The sequence below is a fragment of the Micromesistius poutassou genome, assembly GCF_964030765.1.
Source record: "Micromesistius poutassou genome assembly, chromosome: 4".
Classification (NCBI taxonomy): Eukaryota; Metazoa; Chordata; class Actinopteri; order Gadiformes; family Gadidae; genus Micromesistius; species Micromesistius poutassou.
In genome coordinates this window covers 4647468-4669651 of record NC_140274.1, presented here as the reverse complement: position 1 = coordinate 4669651, position 22184 = coordinate 4647468, and the positions used below count along the sequence as shown (strand labels likewise).

Here is a 22184-nt window from a genome sequence, read left to right as displayed (position 1 = left end):
TCAGTTTCAAATTTTGGCTTTGGTACAACTCATGAAATATTTTGGCTGGCAGTGGGTAGGAATAATTTACAGTGCTGGGATATATGCATCAGATGGTGTAGCTGAGTTCATTAAGCAAGGAAAAGCTGAGGGTATCTGTGTGGAATATGTGATTTATTATAGTAGGATAGATACCAAGATAGAAAGTAAAGTAACAGAGAAACTCAAAGCCTCCACATCAAGTGTAGTCCTGCTATACATGTCATTATCCTCCATGAGGGACTTATTTAAAAAAATAGACGGGGATAAGTTACCTCGTAAACAATGGATTGGTAGTGAAGCTTGGATCTCACAGGTAGATTTGGCTTCCATTGTAAGTAAGAACATCTTACATGGGGCAATGGGGTTTGCTCTGCCTCAGTCTATTATTCCAGGTCTTGCAGAGTTTCTACTGAGCTTGAAACTGAGTGATGAACCAGAGAGTGTTATGATCAAAGCTTTTTGGGAAAGTTTCTTTGACTGCAGCTTCTCTCCATCAAATACCACAAAGCTCTGTACTGGGGATGAAGATCTGAGAACAATCACTAGTGCTTACACAAACACAGAATTAAGATCTGTGAGAAATGTGTACACAGCTGTGTACTCGATTGCACATGCTCTTAATGCGTTATTGCAATGTGAAAATGGATTAAATCCCACCACAGGAAAACACTGTGTAGACAAGACTGATGTCCAGCCCAAACAGGTACAGTATGTTCAGATAAATATATAATTGAGGTGTACATAAGTACAAACTTATTGCCATGCTATTTTGGAAGTGTAATTAAATTTACATGCATTTTATATTTGTCACAATTAGAGTGTTTTCAGATAACATAAAAACATTGAATATTCTCTGCACAGGTACTGGAACACCTGAAGCTAGTGAATTTCACTGTACTGAATGGTTACAAGGTATCTTTTGATGAAAACGGAGATAGTGTGGCACGGTATGACCTGTTAAATTGGCAGTACAAAGAGGATGACTCTGTGAATGTCATTACCATTGGGCATTATGATAGCTCTTTGCCTGAAGGACAAAGATTCAGGTTTACACCAAACACAACAATCATATGGGCCCTTAACAGCACTGAGGTAAAATATAACTGAACAAAAAACGTTTCAGTGACTTCATTCCTCAGAATGTCTACTAGGGGAATGATTTGATACGTGAAACTAAAGGGTGGATTATGGTCCTACGTTCACGCAATGCTCGCAACATTGTAACCTCCTGTTGAGGCAATGCAGCCGCAAGATCTGTGATTGGTCCGCTCACTAAAACCCGACACAGAACCATATAGGTTCACGACTGCGTCAAAGTGTCTGCGTGGTCATTGCATTGTGTGAACGTGGAACCATAATCAGCCCTTTACTCATGGTTGTATTACTATTTCCTCTTTTAGCCTCCAAAGTCTGTTTGCCGGGATGCATGCCCTGCCGGAAGTCGCAAGGCAGTTAATAAAAATGCGCCCGTATGCTGCTTTGATTGCTTTGAATGCCCAGAGGGAGGCATAAGTAATGAGACAGGTAGGATAAGCATTTCTAAAGCTCACTTGCATAATAAGCCTAAATGCTACTGAAATGAGTGCTGATTACCATTAATTGATTTCCTAAGAATATTGGGTTGGGTATTAACTCTCTTTCAGATTCATCAGACTGCTTTGTGTGTACTGCTGAATTTTGGCCAAATGAAAAAAAGGACAAGTGCATTCCAAAACCAACTGAATTCCTTTCCTTCACAGAAATCATGGGGACTGTATTAACTGCGTTTTCGTGCTTTGGTGTATCTTTGTCAATTTTAATATTCAGAATTTTCTTGGTTCATAGAGAAACACCTATTGTCAGGGCCAACAACTCTGAGCTGAGTTTCCTGCTGCTTCTCTCTTTAAAACTGTGTTTCCTGTGCTCTCTGACCTTCATCGGCCGTCCCTCAGACTGGTCCTGTATGCTTCGCCACACAGCTTTTGGGATCACCTTTGTCCTCTGTATCTCTTGTGTTCTGGGGAAAACGATAGTGGTGTTGATGGCCTTCAGGGCTACACTACCAAGCAGTAATGTTATGAAATGGTTTGGTCCAACTCAGCAGAGACTCAGTGTATTGGCTTTCACTCTCATACAGGTTGTAATTTGTATTCTTTGGATAACAATTAATCCTCCATTTCCAAACAGAAATGTTCAATCCTTTGAACATAAAATAGTTTTAGAATGTGCCTTAGGATCCCCTATAGGGTTCTGGGCTGTGTTGGGGTATATAGGGCTTCTAGCTTTGTTATGTTTCATACTGGCTTTTCTGGCCAGAAAGCTGCCTGATAGTTTCAATGAGGCAAAGTTCATCACCTTCAGCATGGTGATATTCTGTGCAGTCTGGATCACCTTTATCCCTGCTTATGTCAGTTCTCCTGGGAAGTTTACTGTAGCAGTCGAGATATTTGCTATTCTGGCTTCCACCTTTGGCTTATTAATATGCATATTTGTACCAAAATGCTATATTATAATTTTCAAGCCAGAGCAAAATTCAAAAAAACATATGAAGAGTAAGATGCAAAGCAAAGGTATCTAATGATTGACTCACATGTGTATAGGAAATATAAACCTGATTATGAATGCTATGATTTCAAATTATTTAATAAACATTTATATAACTGATATTGTTGTCTTTTTAAAATCTATCGAAAAAGGAACAGTTGACATCAATGATGTCAGCTGTTATAAACATAGTGTATTTGTAGAGGTCTAGAAGTCTTTCATGTCCTATTCCAATGAAATACTTGAGTCAAGTCTGAAAGGTTGTTACTTTCGTATCCGATAAATATATGTTGACCAAGATAATTCTGCACACTGTATTGTAGTCCACACTTGTTGCATACATCATTTTACAATAAACAACAACGCCTTATAAAAATGTATAATATGCAATCCAAGATCTACATTTTTTAAATTTTCTGACTGAAAGTTTGACTTTATTCATAACAGTCTCTGAATCGGTTAAAAAACATCTACAAATACTTTAATTGTATGGTAATAATAATATAATAAATAATAAACAAATAATATTTTTTACTGGCCCTCTCATTGTTTTTAAACTGTATTGTTTCATTTATTTTTGATAAATATATTTTCATGTGTGTCACACATGAAAATATAATATTTATATTTTTGCTAAATAGCAGTATAACATGAGCAGAGGTCGGTAGACCAGTTAATGAGTATTGTGGTGTTGTAATCATATGCATCCCTCAATGGAATCATATGAACACACATACAAACACAACTAACACACACACACACGTACATGTGAATGCACACACACGTCACACACACACAGGATAATAAATCATCATATCATGTCATTATATCAATATATACAGTTTATCATAACATATCATATTATTTTATATGTAACATTTATGTTGTAAAATATTATAGATATGTGGTCTAAGCTAAAAAGCACACAGAAAAATAACAGAAATTACAATAATGTTATATATTGATATAATGATAGTATATGATATATATATATATATATATATATATATATATATATATATATATATACATACTGTATATATATATATTTATTTATTTTTGATTTTTGATATATTTCCTGGTCTCAAGAGCAGTCAAGCATACAAATATCTCTATTGGTTGATGATTCTTCCAAACAACAACAATACTATAAAGGGTAGCACAGGTGAGAATGGCTACAGGCTAGGAAACTGTTGCTGTGATGGGCTGGATCACCATTATACTAATTACACTACTGGCAAAGGGCAACTCAGAGGAACAGGCATGCAAACTGATAGGGCAAACAGGCTATTTGGAGTTTTCCAAAGATGGTGATCTTATTATAGGAGGAATATTCTCTCTAAATGCATCTCGAATAACAGAGACTAATGGCTACCATGCATATCCTTCTTTATTTTGCAGAAGGTAAGAGATTTATGCTGAAAAGTAGTTCAATGCCACAAATTTTTTCTACAGGCCGTCAAAGACTGAATGATTCTTTATGCTGTGTGTCCATTTGTGTATGCATCCAAATTGTTTATATTGAATTTTTTTTGCATTGTGTCAAGGCTGAATCCCAGAGAGTTGCTGTTTGCCCGTGCCGTCATCTTCACTGTGGAGGAGATCAACAATAATTCAGCTCTTCTCAATGGAGTGACTCTGGGTTACAGGCTCTATAATGGCTGTGGGAGTCAGAGCCTGGTACGAGCAGCCATTGAAGCTGTTACAGAAGCGGAAAGCTGCAGTAGAAGAGTCCAGGCATTGATTGGCCATTCATCTTCTGGTATTAGCAAAGCTATAAACCTTTTAGTGGGAGAGCTGGATATTCCTCAAGTGAGTTTCCTTGAAGAAGCGAAATTGCAAAGTAAATTTTTTTGGGCTTTCAAAGTTGTCTTCAGTTGCATGTTTCACAATTATTTCATTTAAATATAAATATATTAATTCATGAATAGTTAATAATTTTTTATAATAGTCAATAACATTTTATTAAACGTAATTATAAGTATACTGTTTGTTTTATTTACAGATCAGCCACCTTTCAACTTGTGCCTGTTTAAGTGATAAACATATATATCCAACATTTTTTAGGACTGTTCCCAGTGATAAGTTTCAAATTACTGTTTTGGTACAGCTCATGAAATATTTTGGCTGGCAGTGGGTAGGAATAATTAAAAGTGCTGAGGTATATGCATCTGATGGTGTAGCTGAGTTCATTAAGCAAGGAAAAGCTGAGGGTATCTGTGTGGAATATGTGTTTTTCTACAGTAGGTCTAATACTGAGATAGAACATGAACTAACAGAGCAACTGAAAGCCTCCACATCAAGCGTAGTCCTGCTATACATGTCATTATCCTACACAAGAGAGTTATTTAAAAAAGTAGACGGGGATAAGTTACCTCGTAAACAATGGATTGGTAGTGAAGCTTGGATCTCACAGGTAGACTTGGCTTCCATTGGAAGTAAGAACATCTTAAATGGGGCAATGGGGTTTGCTCTGCCTCAGTCTATTATTCCAGGCCTTGTTGAGTTTATACTGAGCTTGAAACTGAGTGATGAACCAGAGAGTGTTATGATAAAAGCTTTTTGGGAAAGTTTCTTTGACTGCAGCTTCTCTCCATCAAATAGCACAAACCTCTGTACTGGGGATGAAGATCTGAGAACAATCACTAGTGCCTACACAAACACAGCATTAAGATCTGTGAGAAATGTGTACACAGCTGTGTACTCGATTGCACATGCTCTTAACGCATTACTGCAATGTAAAAATGGATTAAATCCCACCACAGGAAAACACTGTGTAGACAAGACTGATGTCCAGCCCAAACAGGTACAGTATGTTTAGATAAATAATTAAGTATGGTCCAATTGTCTTACTATTTTGGACATGTTATTATATTTACACACATTTTATATATGTTACAATTAGAGTGTTTTCAAACAACATAATAACATTGAATATTCTCTGCGCAGGTACTGGAACACCTGAAGCTGGTGAATTTCACTGTACTGAATGGTTACAAGGTATCTTTTGATGAAAACGGAGACAGTGTGGCACAGTATGACCTGTTAAATTGGCAGTACAAGGAGGATGACTCTGTGAATGTCATTACCATTGGGCATTATGATAGCTCTTTACCCGAAGGACAGAGATTTAGGTTTACACCAAACACAACAATCGTATGGGCCCTTCACAGCACTGAGGTAAAATATAATAAAACAAAAACCGTTTTAGTGACTTAATTCCTCAGAATGTCTACTAGTGCTATGCTTCGATTTGTGCAACATACTCATAGTTGTATCTCATGTCTCTTTTAGCCTCCAAAGTCTGTTTGCCGGGATGCATGCCCTGCTGGAAGTCGCAAGGCTGTTAATAAATATGCACCTGTGTGCTGCTTTGATTGCTTTGAATGCCCAGAGGGAGGCATAAGTAATGAGACAGGTAGGATACGTATTTCTAAAGCTCACTTGCATAATATGCCTGAATGCTACTGAAATTAGTGCTGACTACCATTAATTGATTTTCTAAACATATTGGGTTGGGTATTAACTCTCTTTCAGATTCATCAGACTGCTTTGTGTGTACTGTTGAATTTTGGCCAAATGAAAAAAAGGACAAGTGCATTCCAAAACCAACCGAATTCCTTTCCTTCACAGAAATCATGGGGACTGTTTTAACTGTGTTTTGTTGCTTTGGTGTATTTTTGTCAATTTTAATATTCATAATTTTCTTAGTTCATAAAGAAACACCTATTGTCAGGGCCAACAACTCTGAACTGAGTTTCCTGCTGCTTCTCTCTTTAAAACTGTGTTTCCTGTGCTCTCTGACCTTCATCGGCCGTCCCTCAGACTGGTCCTGTATGCTTCGCCACACAGCTTTTGGGATCACCTTTGTCCTCTGTATCTCTTGTGTTCTGGGGAAGACTATAGTGGTGTTGATGGCCTTCAGGGCTACACTACCAAGCAGTAATGTTATGAAATGGTTTGGTCCAACTCAGCAGAGACTCTGTGTATTGGCTTTCACTCTCATACAGGTTCTAATTTGTATTCTTTGGTTAACAATTAATCCTCCATTTCCAAACAGAAATGTTCAGTCCTTTAAAGATAAAATTGTTTTAGAATGTGCCTTAGGATCCCCTATAGGATTCTGGGCTGTGTTGGGGTACATAGGACTTCTAGCTATGTTATGCTTCATACTGGCTTTTCTGGCCAGAAAGCTGCCTGATAGTTTCAATGAGGCAAAGTTCATCACCTTCAGCATGGTGATATTCTGTGCTGTTTGGATCACCTTTATCCCTGCTTATGTCAGTTCTCCTGGGAAGTTTACTGTAGCTGTGGAGATATTTGCAATTCTGGCTTCCACCTTTGGCTTGTTAATATGCATATTTGTACCAAAATGCTATATTATTATTTTCAAGCCACAACAAAATTCAAAAAAGCATATCAAGAGTAAGATGCAAAGCAAATTAATCTAATGATTGGTTCACATGTGTACAGGAAATATAAACATGATTATGTATGCTACAATTTCTAATGATATATTTAACAATTATATGACTGATAATGTTGATTTAAGGAACAGTTTACATCATTTATGCCATCTTCAAATATTAGTTTGTTTCTTTATAGAAGTCTAGAAGCCATATAATTTCCCAATCAAACACTTGAGTCAAGTCTGTAACTTTGTCACTTTATTATCCTATATATATGTAAACCAATATGATTCTGAACACTGTATTGTAGTGCACACTTGTTGCATGTACAATTAACAACTACTCCTTATACAAATGTGTGATATGCCATCCAAGATCTGAATTTTTTCTTTTTTTAACCTGGTTAATTAAAGGATATTGATTGATTGATTGATTGTCTCTGAATCTATACATATATGTATATTATATCACCATGGTAATTTATTATTCCATACTATTGTCACAAAAATCTCCAATTACTTTAATTAGTGTGGTTGCAAAGCAAGCCATACTATTGCTTTCATGTTTCTTATAAGTAGGTATTCAAAGTGTATCTGTGGTGGATACCTTTTGTTATTCTATGAATTACATATTATTAGGTATTCACATAGTATCTGAGCTCATAATATCAGTCTGGATAGATTTTGCTGTACAATATTTTTAGAAAAAATTCAACAACCTCATACCCCCAGAACCAGACGCATACGCCCAGTCCCACCCAGTGCATCATTTGTAAAGTGGGAGGTCCTGGCACGCAGAGGGGGTGTGGATCCGGTGACTTAGTATGGGGGTTAGAGGTAATGGAACAAAAAGAAATAAGTGGTGAAGACACGAGGACTGAGACTTCTGAGACAAGAGCTAGCCGGGCAACAACATCCCGATTCCGAACATGAAGCGCTGAAAGGAACTTAGTTATTGTTGTGTTGATTGATGACCGTTTGCACCATTGCACGATTGTGATTCGTTTGAGAATGAGAACGAGGGAGGAGCTGAGTCTGACCGACTCAGCTGAGAACCGTGATTCACCGCTACCGGAAACGTGACTGAACGTACAAACGAACAAACTATTCTGAATGATTCTTCTTGGCAAACTGACCGACGCGAACTGAATCAAGCAAACAAATCATGAAATCCACCACTACACCATACCGGGGGAATCAGCAGCCTGCCTTCCCTATGACAACCCCCAGGGTGTGGGTCAGGTCACCTCACCACAGGAGGACCCCACCGAGACAGCAACAGAATGTGCCTCAAGGAGGTGATGCCGCTTGGAGCAGTGGTGCCATGAACACGGCTGCAAGGGAACTCCTCGTCGTGTTGGATGGTGGAGTAAGGAGGTCACAGAGGGAACGCAACTCCTGGGTTGCTTTCAAGCAGTGGTGGCTGCTGGTCTTTCAAAGAGGGGAAGCTCATTTTCGGCCTACATCATAAAAGTTAGGTTAGGGTTACAAATGTAAATTCTGCTCTCTATTCCTTTTCAAGGAAATGCTCTGTGACCCTGTCATACCAACTAGCTGTATTTTCCAGTGACTTGACCAGTGTCCTTTCAATGGCCAGCAGAGCTAGGCTGCTTAAACAGCCTTGGCCCATTGTGTGTTACGGGTGTATTACTTGAGCCGCTTTAAACAGGAGAAGCTCCTTTCTACACCTGCAGATGTAGCTCCAATTGTTGCCACCAATAAGAACAGTTTGTAAAGGAATTGCACTGTCAAACTCCATCTTTAAGGAACACCAATAAATCACACAGCTTTCCCCTGTCACCCTGCAAGTCCTAATCTGAATACAGGACTTGAAGTTCAGACCTCAGGCTCCCTGAATCAAAGTGATGGCCAGCTACCAAAACGATATAAAACTCAAACAAGGAAATGTGGGAATTCTGTTAAACTGAAACAAGGAATTGTGTGTATAAGTGTATGAAATGTACGATGAAAATTGTCTAGCAATTTTGCCAAGCAAATATCAAGAAATAGGTTGCAGTTTGACTTTCGACTCACTTGCAAAATCCACGATGGGACTGAGGACTCAAGAGAGCTCCGGCAACGTTTTATAGTTCAAAATTAACATTAATAAAACGGCAACTCAGTCATTCGCAGACCCTCCAATCATCACGCAGAAGCCCAGCGTCCAGGCCAGCCCACTCCTCCATTCACCCCCAGAGACGCTGAGCATCCGTGGGAGGGACATAATCGCAGCATTATCCAATGACCGTCGATTTTCAACACGCTAAAAAAGCTGTTCTATGCAGCCCCATTGACACTAAGCTTCAACAGGCAAATGCATTGTGACGCTACGGGAATATATGAGAAGGAAATTGAGTCAGTCGACCTGCGATAAACAGCTGATTCTGAACAAACTCGTCTTCGAGATGGACGTGTTCTAACACATTTTTTGTCAATGAAATGTTAACACAACAGTATATATTTGACCATTTCATTTTTGAAATTTTAGGGAAAGCTGAGCGTCCCTTGCAGTCTTAGAGAAATCGCCACTGCTTTCAAGACTATGCTTTTCCTCAGGGATGAGGAATTGGGGGGGGGGGGGGCGTGTAGCAACCCAGCAGGACTATGGGGGGGATTGATGGGGAGTTTATGGGGGGAAGGAGTTGCCGCAGTTCATCCTGGCCTATCAGCCGATCCAGTACATAGAACAGTACATAGATCCAGTACATAGAACCATACCCATTGACTCCTTATAAGACAAGGACTCAACATTCTTGGGGAGGCAAAGGTTTCTCATGTCGTTAGGCCACATTCTTGGCCTAACAACTGGGAACTGTGTGCAGTCCAAATAATCTGGTAGAAGAGAGAGAAATGCAATAATTCATTCTAATGAACAGAAAAAAATATGAAAATGAGAGATGGATCTCACAGAACATAACCCACCGGTATTGTTGCTGACCTCCCCTTCAGCACAGGTGACACAGTGAAAACAACAGAAAGGCTTCCCCTTCCTCCCGGCTACATGTTTCCCTGGTGGGCAGCTCTCACTTCACACAGACCGGACCACCTGAGAGGCAAAACAAGGCCACTCAGAGAGGGACCGGGACTGGATACACTTGGTTTAATTTTGTTTGGCTGGTGTAAGTGCACCACTCAAAAACAAACACATTATATTTAAGGAATGGGTATTGTTGTTAGCATACACATGGATGTATAGTTCTACACATACACTGTACTGTACTATACAGGACCAAACCAAATTTGACACAACATTTGCTAATATATTCAGTTTTTCTTTGTGTCCTTGCTATAATGCTTCATTTTTGCCTTAAGTTTCAGTTATCTCTACAATAGTACAAAGGCTAACAATTTTTTGGTTAAGAAATGTGTCAAATGAATCAAATCAATGAATGAACTGATTAGTTCCTAAATGCTTCTAAGCAGTAAATACTTTCAAGCATTTACGGTGTGATTTGTAGTAATTAAACACCTATTTTTTTAAATTGTGCCTGTTTAAAAGAGCAGTCAGGCAAAGAAATATCTCTATTGGTTGATGATTCTTCCCAACAACAACAAAAATACTATAAAGGTCAGCGCAGGTAAGGATGGCTGCAGGCTAGGAGATGGTTGCTGTGATGGGCTGGATCAGCCTTATCCTCATGACACTACTGACAATGGGCAACTCAGAGGAACAGGCATGCAAACTGATAGGACAAACTGGCTTTTTGGAGTTTTCTAAAGATGGTGATCTTATAATAGGAGGAATATTCTCTCTAGATTCAACTCAAGTAACAGAGAATTATGGCTACCATGCATATCCTTCTATATTTTGTACTGGGTAAGACATTAATGCAAAAAATGTGTAAAATGTCAAGTGCCTTTTTTTTTTTTTAAAGCAGTCATAGACTGAAAAATGCTTTATGCTGTGTGTATCCATTTGTGTATGTATCCAAATAGTTGTTATTCAATATTAACTGCATTGTGTCAAGTCTGAATCCCAGGGAGTTGCTGTTTGCCCGTGCTGCCATCTTCACTGTGGAGGAAATCAACAAAAACCCAACCCTGCTCACTGGAGTGACATTGGGTTACAGGATCTATAACGGCTGTTGGGGTGACAGCCCAATAAGAGCAGCCATAGAATCTGTAACATCAGGGGAAAGCTGCAGGAAAAGAGTCCAGGCACTGATTGGACATTCATCTTCTGGTGTTAGCAAAGATGTAAACCTTATAGTTGGAGTGCTAGAGATCCCTCTAGTGAGACATTTGGACTATTTTGAAGTAGTGTTTTTGACGTTTTATTTTGTCTTATTGTGGTAATGTGTATGATTAACACTTGATTTCACTTCTCTTTTTCACAGATAAGCCACCTTTCAACATGCGCCTGTTTAAGTGATAAACGTTTATATCCAACATTTTTTAGGACTGTTCCAAGTGATGAATTTCAAATTTCGGCTTTGGTACAGCTCATGAAACATTTTGGCTGGCAGTGGGTGGGAATAATTCACAGTGCTGAGGTGTATGCATCTGATGGTGCAGCCGAGTTCATTAAGCAAGGAAAGGCAGAGGGTATTTGTGTAGAATATGTTATCAGCTTTGAATTGTATGATACCAAGATAGAACATAAAGTCACAGAGAAACTCAAAGCCTCCACATCAAGCGTAGTCCTGCTATACATGTCCTTAACCTACATGAGAGATTTTTTAGAAATGGTTAATGGGAATAATTTACCTCGTAAACAATGGATTGGTAGTGAAGCTTGGATCTCACAGGTAGACTTGGCTTCCCTTGGGAGTAAGAACATCTTACATGGGACAATGGGGTTTGCCCTGTCTCAGTCTATTATTCCAGGTCTTGTTGAGTTTATACTGAGCTTGAAACTGAGTGATGAACCAGAGAGTGTTATGATCAGAGCTTTTTGGGAAAGTTTCTTTGACTGCAGCTTCTCTCCATCAAATACCACAAAGCTCTGTACTGGGGATGAAGATCTGAGAACAATCACTAGTGCCTACACAAACACAGAATTAAGATCTGTGAAAAATGTGTACACAGCTGTGTACTCGATTGCACATGCGCTTAATGCGTTATTGCAATGTGAAAATGGATCAAATCCCACCACAGGAAAACAATGTGTAGACAAGAATGATGTCCAGCCCAAACAGGTACAGTATTTGTAGATAAATATACATGTATGGTGTACTTAAGTACGGACTTATTGACTCGCTAATTTGGAAATGTAATTGTAGGCTATATATATATATATATATTTAGTATATGCTACACGTGAACCTCCTAAGATGGCGCAATTTGATTGGTTCGCTATTTCGGGATATTGGGCAATATCCCATGATTGAGATCTCAAACATCTCAAACAACACATTGTTTTCATCGCAAAATGTCGCCTGTGACGGTCATCTCGTCACACTGATAAAAACAAATAAACCACTAATAAAAACAATTAAATCCCGGCAAAAAGTGGTATCTTGTTTATTTTTGGAGTGTTCACGTGTAGTATATACTAAAACAATTATTCACCTCACCTTCGGTGAATAATTGTTAAACATTTATTTGACAATTTCAGTGTTATATTCAGTGTCATATAACATAACATTGAATATTCTCTGCGCAGGTACTGGAACACCTGAAGCTGGTGGATTTCACCGTACTGAATGGTTACAAGGTATCTTTTGATGAAAACGGAGACACTGCGGCACAGTATGACCTGTTAAATTGGCAGTATAAAGATGATGACTCTGTGAATGTCATAAACATTGGGCATTATGATAACTCTTTACCTGAAGGACAGAGATTCAGGTTAACACCTAACACAACAATTATATGGGCCCTTAACAGCACCGAGGTAAAATATAACTGAATAAAAAAACATTTCAGTGACTAGGGCTATGATTTTATTTTTGCAACTTACATTACTTTTACATTTTAAACTCATGTCTCTGTTAGCCTCCAAAGTCTGTATGCCGGGATGCATGCCCTGCCGGAAGTCGCAAGGCCATTAATAAACATGCACCCGTGTGCTGCTTTGATTGCTTTGAATGCCCAGAGGGAGGCATAAGTAATGAGACAGGTAGGATACATATTTCGAAAGCTCACATGCATCATAAGCCTAAATGTTAATGAAATGAGTGCTGTGCTCTCTTTCAGATTCATCAGACTGCTTTTTGTGTACTGTTGAATTTTGGCCAAATGACAAAAAGGACAAGTGCATTCCAAAACCAACTGAATTCCTTTCATTCACAGAAATCATGGGGACTGTTTTAACTGTGTTTTGTTGCTTTGGTGTATTTTTGTCAATTTTAATATTCATAATTTTCTTAGTTCATAAAGAAACACCTATTGTCAGGGCCAACAACTCTGAACTGAGTTTCCTGCTGCTTCTCTCTTTAAAACTGTGTTTCCTGTGCTCTCTGACCTTCATCGGCCGTCCCTCAGACTGGTCCTGTATGCTTCGCCACACAGCTTTTGGGATCACCTTTGTCCTCTGTATCTCTTGTATTCTGGGGAAAACTATAGTGGTGTTGATGGCCTTCAGGGCTACACTACCAAGCAGTAATGCTATGAAATGGTTTGGTCCAACTCAGCAGAGACTCAGTGTATTGGCTTTCACTCTCATACAGGTTGTGATTTGTATTCTATGGTTAAAAATCCACCCTCCATTTCCAAACAGAAATTTTCAGTCCTTTAAAGATAGAATAGTTTTAGAATGTGCCTTAGGATCCCCTATAGGGTTCTGGGCTGTGTTAGGGTATATAGGGCTCTTAGCTTTGTTATGTTTTATACTGGCTTTTCTGGCCAGACAGCTGCCTGATAGTTTCAATGAGGCCAAATTCATCACCTTCAGCATGGTGATATTCTGTGCTGTTTGGATCGCCTTTATCCCTGCTTATGTCAGTTCTCCTGGGAAGTCAACTGTAGCTGTGGAGATATTTGCAATTCTGGCTTCCACCTTTGGCTTGTTAATATGCATATTTGTACCAAAATGCTATATTATTATTTTCAAGCCAGAACAAAATTCGAAAAAGCACATCAAAAGTAAGATGCAAAGCAAAGGTATCTAAATGTTCGATTCACATGTGTATAGGAAATATAAACCTCATAATGTATACAATGATTTTTTTTTTTTTATAAAAAATATATAGATTGAAGGAACAGGTGACATCAATGATGTCACCTTCAAACATTAGTTTGAGTTTGTAGAGGTCTAGAAGTCTTCCATGTAATTTCCTAATCAAAATGTCTGAAACGTTGTCACTCTATTATCATTCATATAACTCATCCAAGATGATTCTGCACACTTAATTGTAGTGCACACTTGTTGCATGTATAATTCAACAATAATCAACAATGCCTCATTCAAATGGGTTATATGCAATCCAAAATCTGCATTATTTTATTCCTGAGATTCAAAGATTGATTTCATTCATTAAAGTCTCTGAATCTGTTATACATATTTGTTTATTATAGCACAATGATCATTTATTTGTTCCATTCTATTGTCACAAACATCTTCAATTACTTTAATTAGTGTGGTTGCAGCAGATAATTAGATAATTGTGTAATTATCTACTCCTACAGTTTGAGATATAAATACCAAACCACTGCCTAAAAGTTAGGCATAAATAAGAGCAGTGCCCTTCTACTTTTAGAGCCCAAGCACTGCAGATATTTTTTATTCATACATTTTATAAAACTATTAAATTTAATATTGAAAGTGAATGAGTTGAGAGACCAAGTATTGCAGGCTTTTTTATTTATACATTTTTATGATATTGTGATAATCTGAGGCGTTTTGATGAACGGAAGACACATGCTTTAAAATAAAGTGTTAATTAATTTATTAAGCTTCCTCCTTTCTGAAGCGTATACCCACACGTGGGCCCCCGTGACAAAATCCTCTCCCATGCAGCGGGAGTCATAAGCCCGCTTTAGGCAAATTCCATCATCGGTGATGGCCCCTCTAGTAGAACCGTGAATCTCTCTGAGCCGCTGCTGTAGCTGTGAGAAATAGTCCAGGCCAGGGTCACTGCCAAGTCCTGGTTCGGCAGGAACTGCAAGCCAACGACCGACCTCCTGGAACACATGGGCCTCGAAGTTACATTCCTTGAAATTTGCTTGCACTAGTTTCTCCACCGGGGTAGCCGAGGGCTGATCTGGCACCGTATATGCCTCTGGCCATTTTGTGAAATAATCTATAGTCCCGAGACCATAGCGGTGGCCATTGTGAGTGATAGGAAAAGGACCCAAGATGTCGACTACAACATGCTCTATAGAGGCCCCTCTTGGGACACAGCACCGAGACCCACATCTGTTGCATCAGTATTCACAGTGAATGCTCGGCTTGGGTCTGGGTACACCAAGACGGGGGCCCTGCCATCCGCAGCAGGTCAAGACGGTGTTGCACTGCTCATCCCACAAGAAGGCCTGCCCATAGTGGGTTAGTTAATATAAAGGGTTAGCAAGGGTGGCAAAGTCTTGATGATACGGCAATTATAAATTGCCAGGCCCAACAAGCTCCGCAGCTCTATCGGCTAACCGGCTAACCTCTCACCGTGTCCACCTTGACCGGGTCGGTTATGGAAGCATATATGTAGTAAAATTCAAATAGCAATGCAATTTGCAATTTGCAATTCAATAAGTCATTACATTGTGCAATTGACAATTCATTATGCAATTTAATAATGTAATTTGTAAATACGTTATTCAAAGTGTATTTTAATATGCAAAGTGACAATGAAATCCTCAATAAAATTTGCAAAAGTTATAACAATAAAAATAGAATAACATTTTGTCCAATTTTTTGAGTTCCTTTATTCAAATTGAAAAGCTATAGCGTCCCCGTGATTGCAATGCACTTCGCCACGCTCCGTGTGTTGCAAAATTCAAATGACATTTCAATCCGCAAAACACTTTGCAAATCGTTTTGCAAAACGTATCAGCCAATCGCGTCTGGGGGGGGGACTACGTCACTTGCTCGTCAGACCAGCTGATCATCCACGCACGTTGCAATTTATTTTCTATGCCTAGCATTGTGCCAGATTTGACTCTTAATAGGTCTATGGTTTGCCTGAGTTTACGTAATTATAACTGAAAATGGCGGAAAAGACGGTCTGGCAGCTGCTGCGGGATAAATAAATAAATAAATTGCAATGTGCGTGGATGATCAGCTGGTCTGACGAGCAAGTGACGTAAGTTCCCCCCCAGACGCGATTGGCTGATACGTTTTGCAAAACGTTTTGCAAAACGATTTGCAAAGTGTTTTGCGGATTGAAATGTCATTTGAATTTTGCAACACACGGAGCGTGGCGAAGTGCATTGCAATCACGGGGATGCTATAGCTTTTCAATTTGAATAAAGGAACTCAAAAAATTGGACAAAATGTTATTCTATTTTTATTGTTATAACTTTTGCAAATTTTATTGAGGATTTCATTGTCACTTTGCATATTAAAATACACTTTGAATAACGTATTTACAAATTACATTATTAAATTGCATAATGAATTGTCAATTGCACAATGTAATGACTTATTGAATTGCAAATTGCAAATTGCATTGCCATTTGAATTTTACTACATATATGCTTCCATAGTCGGTGGCCACCCCCTCACCACTGATGATTTGGCCCAGGAACGCAGTCTCTTGTCGGGAGCATGGCTATGTCCTCACAGCCCTATGTCCTCACAGCCCTATGTTCCCACAGCCTTATGTTCCCACATTTCACTGGCACCGTTGGATCCTGCCTCACTTCAGCCACAACATCTTGTCAGAATTGAGCTAGGGTTAGCCCTAACCCTAACCTAACCCTGTCTGCTATGCTTTTCACCAAATATTGTGGAAAAAAATACTCATTAATTTACTATAAAGTGCTTCCAAAATATCTTGTGGGAGGAAAATAGGCTAGAAATAGGCTACCTCCCTCAGCAGCATTTCTGCAACACAACTACAGCAGAGAAGAGATAGATTGCTAACTAGCAGAGAGCTGTAAAAGCACTTTCCACCCATTTCAGTGGAGGAATTGGACTCCCCAAGCAATGTTAGTTCAAGCAAGTAAGTTACATATTAATTTAGTCTTTCGGGCTGTAGCATATAAACAAAATAAAGCAACTGTCACATATTTCTAACTGCATTTGAAATAGACATTGAGACTCCCAAAAAATGGATGCTGATCATGATTTGCCTCAATATCAGAATAACAATGGGAGGGAGACAACCGCGGGAGACAACCGCGGGCAGCGGGAGACAACCCGTCATCAATCCCTTTCTCCTCCATTTCGCGGTTCAGTCTGTACTTAATATTGACGTGGAAGTGGAAGAACCAGAGGCGTCTGAGAACCCAACGCAGTCGTTTGAGATTCATAATAACATCTGGAGGCGCAAACAGCTTTTGACCATGATAATATATATATTATATTATATAGTGTGGCAACCCGCTCCCCACCAGGGGGAACCGTGGGCTAATGGTGGACGGGGTGTACCACCGCCATCCACTAGCCGGCGGCAGTGAGCACATCTTCACTCAACGCAATCAGCCTGATGGAGAACACCTGGCCGGAGGGTTGAAACGACCGGGCGGACATCTTAAAAGCTGACCGGGAACTCAGCCCAGGAAGAAGCAGAGATGACGACCCAGCAGAAGGCCGACGACACATCCTACTCGAGTCTCACGGAGGCCATAGTATAGTTGATGTATTACCTGTTCTCTCTCATACCTGTGAATAAACGCCGAATACGGCTTTATTGGAAACCTCTGTGTGGTACTTACCGTGAGAGCTCTAGACTCTTGTGGACCGGGTTACCACAATAGATATCAAAATATAATATCATATTATTTAGATATAGAGCTCCGCCGGAGCACCCAGAGTGTTCAGTGTTATTTAGTCATAATATTATTATAGTATTAGTATAGTATTTTGTACAGCGTGGCAACAATTCTCAATATCCATATTGGGTGGGGGGGGGGGGGGGGGGGGGTGCTTGTGGACAGTATGGGTACACTAGACATAAATAGGAAGCTTTTGACCATGATAATATATATTATATTATATAGATATTTAAATATAATATATTATTTAGATATAGAGCTCCAGGACTCCCGCCGAAGCACCCAGAGTGTTCAGTGTTCCACTGTAAACACTAGCGCATGGTACTGTGATGGTACTGTGATAGGAGTGTCCTGCTCCTATTACAGGAACCTAGAATCAATATGTTCGGGGGTTTGTTCAGAATATTGTGCATATATCGTGTACATGTATTAAATGTAGGATATATAAAACAGAAAATAAAATAATGGCCAGGTCGTGTGGTCAATGGAAAGCATAGCACCGTAGAATCCTGCGCAGCTTGCCCCATATTCTATCAAAAATAATCTCCCGATTGAAATGCATTGGTTTAATATTGAATTAATTAAATAAAAAAATAAAAAATAATTTATATATATATATATATATATATATAAATATACAATTATTTAGTCATATTATAAGATGTAGCTATGTAGTTTATCGTTATAACAAGATCTGTATCTGACCATTGACATAGCCTACATATTTATATATGTATTTATTTATTTATTTATTTAAGAGCGGTAGGTGTTTTGCTTTACATTGCAAGAGAAAATCTTGTGAGAAATCTTGTGAGAAACAATATTTTCACATCGCTTGCCCTGATTGGCTGAAAGAATGCAGGAGGCGTACATTCTCGGCCATGGTATTTTGTACAGCGGTGACAATTCCACTAGGAGACTGGGTTGGTACTAGGCTGGGTAGCCCCACCCCCATCTGCCGGCGATTGGAATTCGCCCTGCACATGGGGATGGAAAGGAACATGTTTAATCCTCCTGTTTCCTATCCCAATCCGTTTGGCACCAATCACCAAGCTGGCTTTTTTCACCTGGCGCTCTATTGGCTGGTTAAACACGATGACGTCAGAGAAGCGTCGCAAGCAGCCGAAGCGGAGCAACCGCTACCCGTTGATGCAGCTGTCGCTGCTGTTTTAAATGTTTTCAGGGGCAAGTTTTCTTTGAATTGAATACTCGATTGAATACAGAAAGAAGAGCCGCCTCGGGGCACCACGGCGGCCGGAGCTGAGCTCCCGGGCGCGGTGCACGGCAGCCGGTCCCTGCGGTCGCGGTCTCCCGGCGGCCGTGCCCCGGCCGAGCTCGCGGACTCCAGCGGTGCACTCGCGGCTCGACTGCGACCGCGAGCCCACGGGTTAGGAGTGCACCGCCGGAGTCTGGGAGCTCCGCCGTGCACCGCTGTCGCGGTCCCCCCGAACTCTGGCCGAGCTCCCAGACTCCGGCGGTGCACTCCCGCGTGCACGGCGATTGAATACAGAAAGAAAAGCCGCCTCGGGGCACCGTGGCTGTTGTATTGTATTCAATCCCCGTGCCCGCGTGAGTGCACCGCCGGAGTTCAGGAGCTCGGCCGGTGACCAGCCACCGTGCACCGAGGGGCAAGTTTTCTTTGAAAGCTCAGCAGAAAATTGCCCTGGAGCAATTCCTCCAAAGAAAGGATGTATTTGCTTTACTGCCGACTGGTTTTGGTAAAAGTTTAATCTACCAGCTAGCCCCGCTGGTGGCCAATTGCTTGCAGCCATTTGAACAACGCCCGCCTCTTGTGCAGGAGAAAATGACGGCACCCTTTCCAGACCAACGTGCAATCTAGGATTGGCCTTGGTCTGGCAATAGCCAGGCTAGGTTGGTACTGTGGCTGCAAGCTGCTCAGGGCCACACCCCTACCCTCCACCTTGACCCGTCTCTAAAAAACTGCACATTTGTGGAGAGCTCATTATGGGACTGGCTCGTAGTGGCTGTAACTCTGCACCAAGGCTGAATTTCTTGAATGTCAAGTACTGTATTAGGGGCCCACTAACGCCTATATTAAAGCATCCATAAAATAGCATGCCATGGGATCTTTAAGATAAGCGTCTGCTGACAAGTGACTGGTCAGCAGATCCTCCGGTTGCTGTTTCTGAGTGGATGGGAGGCCTTCACTGCACCGCTGAAAGAGCCCTTGCACTGCCTGGTGGGTCAAGGTTGAAGAGCTCTGATTTGGTTTCAGCGAAGGGATGGTCACCTCAGCAGGTGGGGTGGTCACTGGTAGAAAGAGCTGAGGCGTTCAATAGCATCTAGCTGCAGCCCCGGAGCCGGACACTGTGGTGTGGCAACAGCACTGTAGTGTGGCAATGCACTGTGGTGTGGCAGGTCGGGTATTTTCGGCTTTTTCCGATGTTTTGGGTCGCCCCTAGCTAGTCGCCCCCTAGCTGCCCCAGTCGAGTTTTCAACATACATTTTTATTGTTAGGGTTAGGGTTAGGTATAGGGTTACCCAAAACATATGCTAATTAGCTAGACGATATAAAAGTGAAAAATACAAATACTATATAAAGACGCTAAATACTTACAGGTGCATGTCTTCTCCTTTTTCTTCTTTACTTCGGTCAAATTAGTAAAAAATCGTCGACTGTGACGCAAAACATCGAAAAAAGCAGAAAAAACCCAACTTGCCACACCACAGCTCCGGGGCTGCAGTTGGATGCTACTCGAGGTGTTGGAGTCACATTCCCAAATGGGAGCTGGTGCGGGTAGCCTTTCCACTGGTGCAACACTGGAGTTCTACCACCCTGGATCCCAGGCGTAGTATCTGGCATGGCCTCTGGCACATTCACTGTAGCCTTCAACTGAGTGTGCAGGTCAAGGCCCACTTTACAAGTGTCTTAGATGTCTGCCAGCCAGAACTCGTGGCATAGCTATGTGCCCGCCACTGTGACCTGCAGGGACCCCCTCCCCTTCTTTTCAGACAACTTTCCAGTCACTGTCCTGACTTTCATTGTGGAATGTGTCTCCCCCTACCTGTTGGCGTTTTGACAGTTCTGGACTACTGTTTTTTTTAGCCATGTGCCCAGGGTCAAGACCATGCCCTTTTTTGGGCAACTTCCTGCCTTTGTTCTTTTCCATCCATTTTCTCTGTTCACCTGTCTCTCATTTTGTGTTGATTAGTTTGAGTATTTAAACAGTGCCTTTTCAGTTAACTCAGATCGTCACAGCATGTACTGTATGTTACTTGACTGCCACGTGAGTGAGACTACCATGAAGCTCTTAGTTTATTTAAAAGTTTACAAAGTTTTTCCGGTCCTGCCTGTTTGTGACAAAGTCTTGGGCCTGTCGTTTCTGGATTATCTGCCTGTACCTGTCTGCCTGCCTGCCTGTCTATGAACCCTGTCTATACCAGGACTCTGTTTTGTCTGCTGGACTGTTCTGTGAATAAATTTCATCGCTCGAAGTTATTCAGATCTGCACTTCATTCCCATTCTGAGTCGTGACAATGTGACCAACTTGGTGGTGGGGAGCCCTCTGAGAAAAGGGCAATAAATTATTCTAATGAACAGAAAAAAACATGAAAGTTAGAGATGGAACTCACAGAGCAAACCCCAAAGGTGTTGTTGCTGACCTCCCCTTCAGCACAGTTGACAGTCAAAGGCTTCCCCTTCCTCCTGCTTACACGTTTTCCTGGTGGGCAGCTCTCAATGCACGGTAAACTGAGGCCACTAAGAGAGGGACCTGGGCTGGATACACCTGGTTTTTGTTCGGTGGTTGAAAGTGTACCACTTACATTAAACCAAGTGTAACACGTTCACTAACTCATTTGTTAACTGGGAATTACTGCGGGGCAGAATTTCCTAAAGAAAAGTAACACATTTATTGAAACTTAATCAGGTTGTAGTTTCATTGGGCGTTAAAGAAATAATAATGATAATGGCAATAAAATAAATAATAATACCAGGAGTTCTGGCAAGCACTAAGAGCCTTCTAAAGGCCTCAAAGTAAGCCCTCAGTTTCAACAACTACTACGTCCCAGGGTAATATTAACCTTGCAGGCCTGCAGATAACCTAAGCATCAAAACAGTCAAAATACTTTTCCTCACACCACAGTATTGATAAAACAGTAGCCACAGATATCTTCACATATCAAATCAATCACCTCAAGTGCATTTAAACAAGAACAGGTTGTTTAAATGAACAGGTGGTGAAAAGTTGCTATGTTCGAATCACAGTCAACGGTTACCCGCAAAGGTAATTTGCATGAGGAACAGGGATGAATGGACGAATATAGTTCGAAGAGGGTCACAGGAGAAAGAGAGTGAGACTGGAGGGGGAAACACGTGCAACCTGGATCTGCTGGTCTGGATCGATATCCACTGTAGACTCCAGCGCCGTCTTTTCCTATCAAGATTCGCCAGCCG

At 40.7% G+C, this 22184-nt stretch overlaps 3 protein-coding genes across 3 annotated transcripts; all 3 read left to right on the top strand.

Moving 5' to 3' along the window:
• Positions 1–253: 253 nt before the first annotated feature.
• On the top strand, positions 254–2578 carry LOC311342419 (extracellular calcium-sensing receptor-like; the record flags this gene model as incomplete). The annotated part of the gene is made up of 4 exons (XM_084467253.1): positions 254–724; positions 883–1113; positions 1422–1545; positions 1665–2578. The coding sequence occupies 4 exons, from the start codon at positions 254–256 to the stop codon at positions 2576–2578; spliced, it is 1740 nt and encodes a 579-aa protein (XP_084323379.1).
• Positions 2579–4864: 2286 nt separating this feature from the next.
• Positions 4865–8280, top strand: LOC311342418 (extracellular calcium-sensing receptor-like; the record flags this gene model as incomplete). The annotated part of the gene is made up of 5 exons (XM_084467252.1): positions 4865–5350; positions 5494–5724; positions 5839–5962; positions 6082–6969; positions 8195–8280. 5 exons carry the CDS (start codon positions 4865–4867, stop codon positions 8278–8280), a joined length of 1815 nt encoding a protein of 604 aa, XP_084323378.1.
• A 3357-nt stretch (positions 8281–11637) lies between these two features.
• Positions 11638–19159, top strand: LOC311342417 (extracellular calcium-sensing receptor-like; the record flags this gene model as incomplete). Its single annotated transcript, XM_084467251.1, has 5 exons — positions 11638–12090; positions 12558–12788; positions 12890–13013; positions 13091–13978; positions 19056–19159. The coding sequence occupies 5 exons, from the start codon at positions 11638–11640 to the stop codon at positions 19157–19159; spliced, it is 1800 nt and encodes a 599-aa protein (XP_084323377.1).
• Between the last annotated feature and the right edge of the window lie 3025 nt (positions 19160–22184).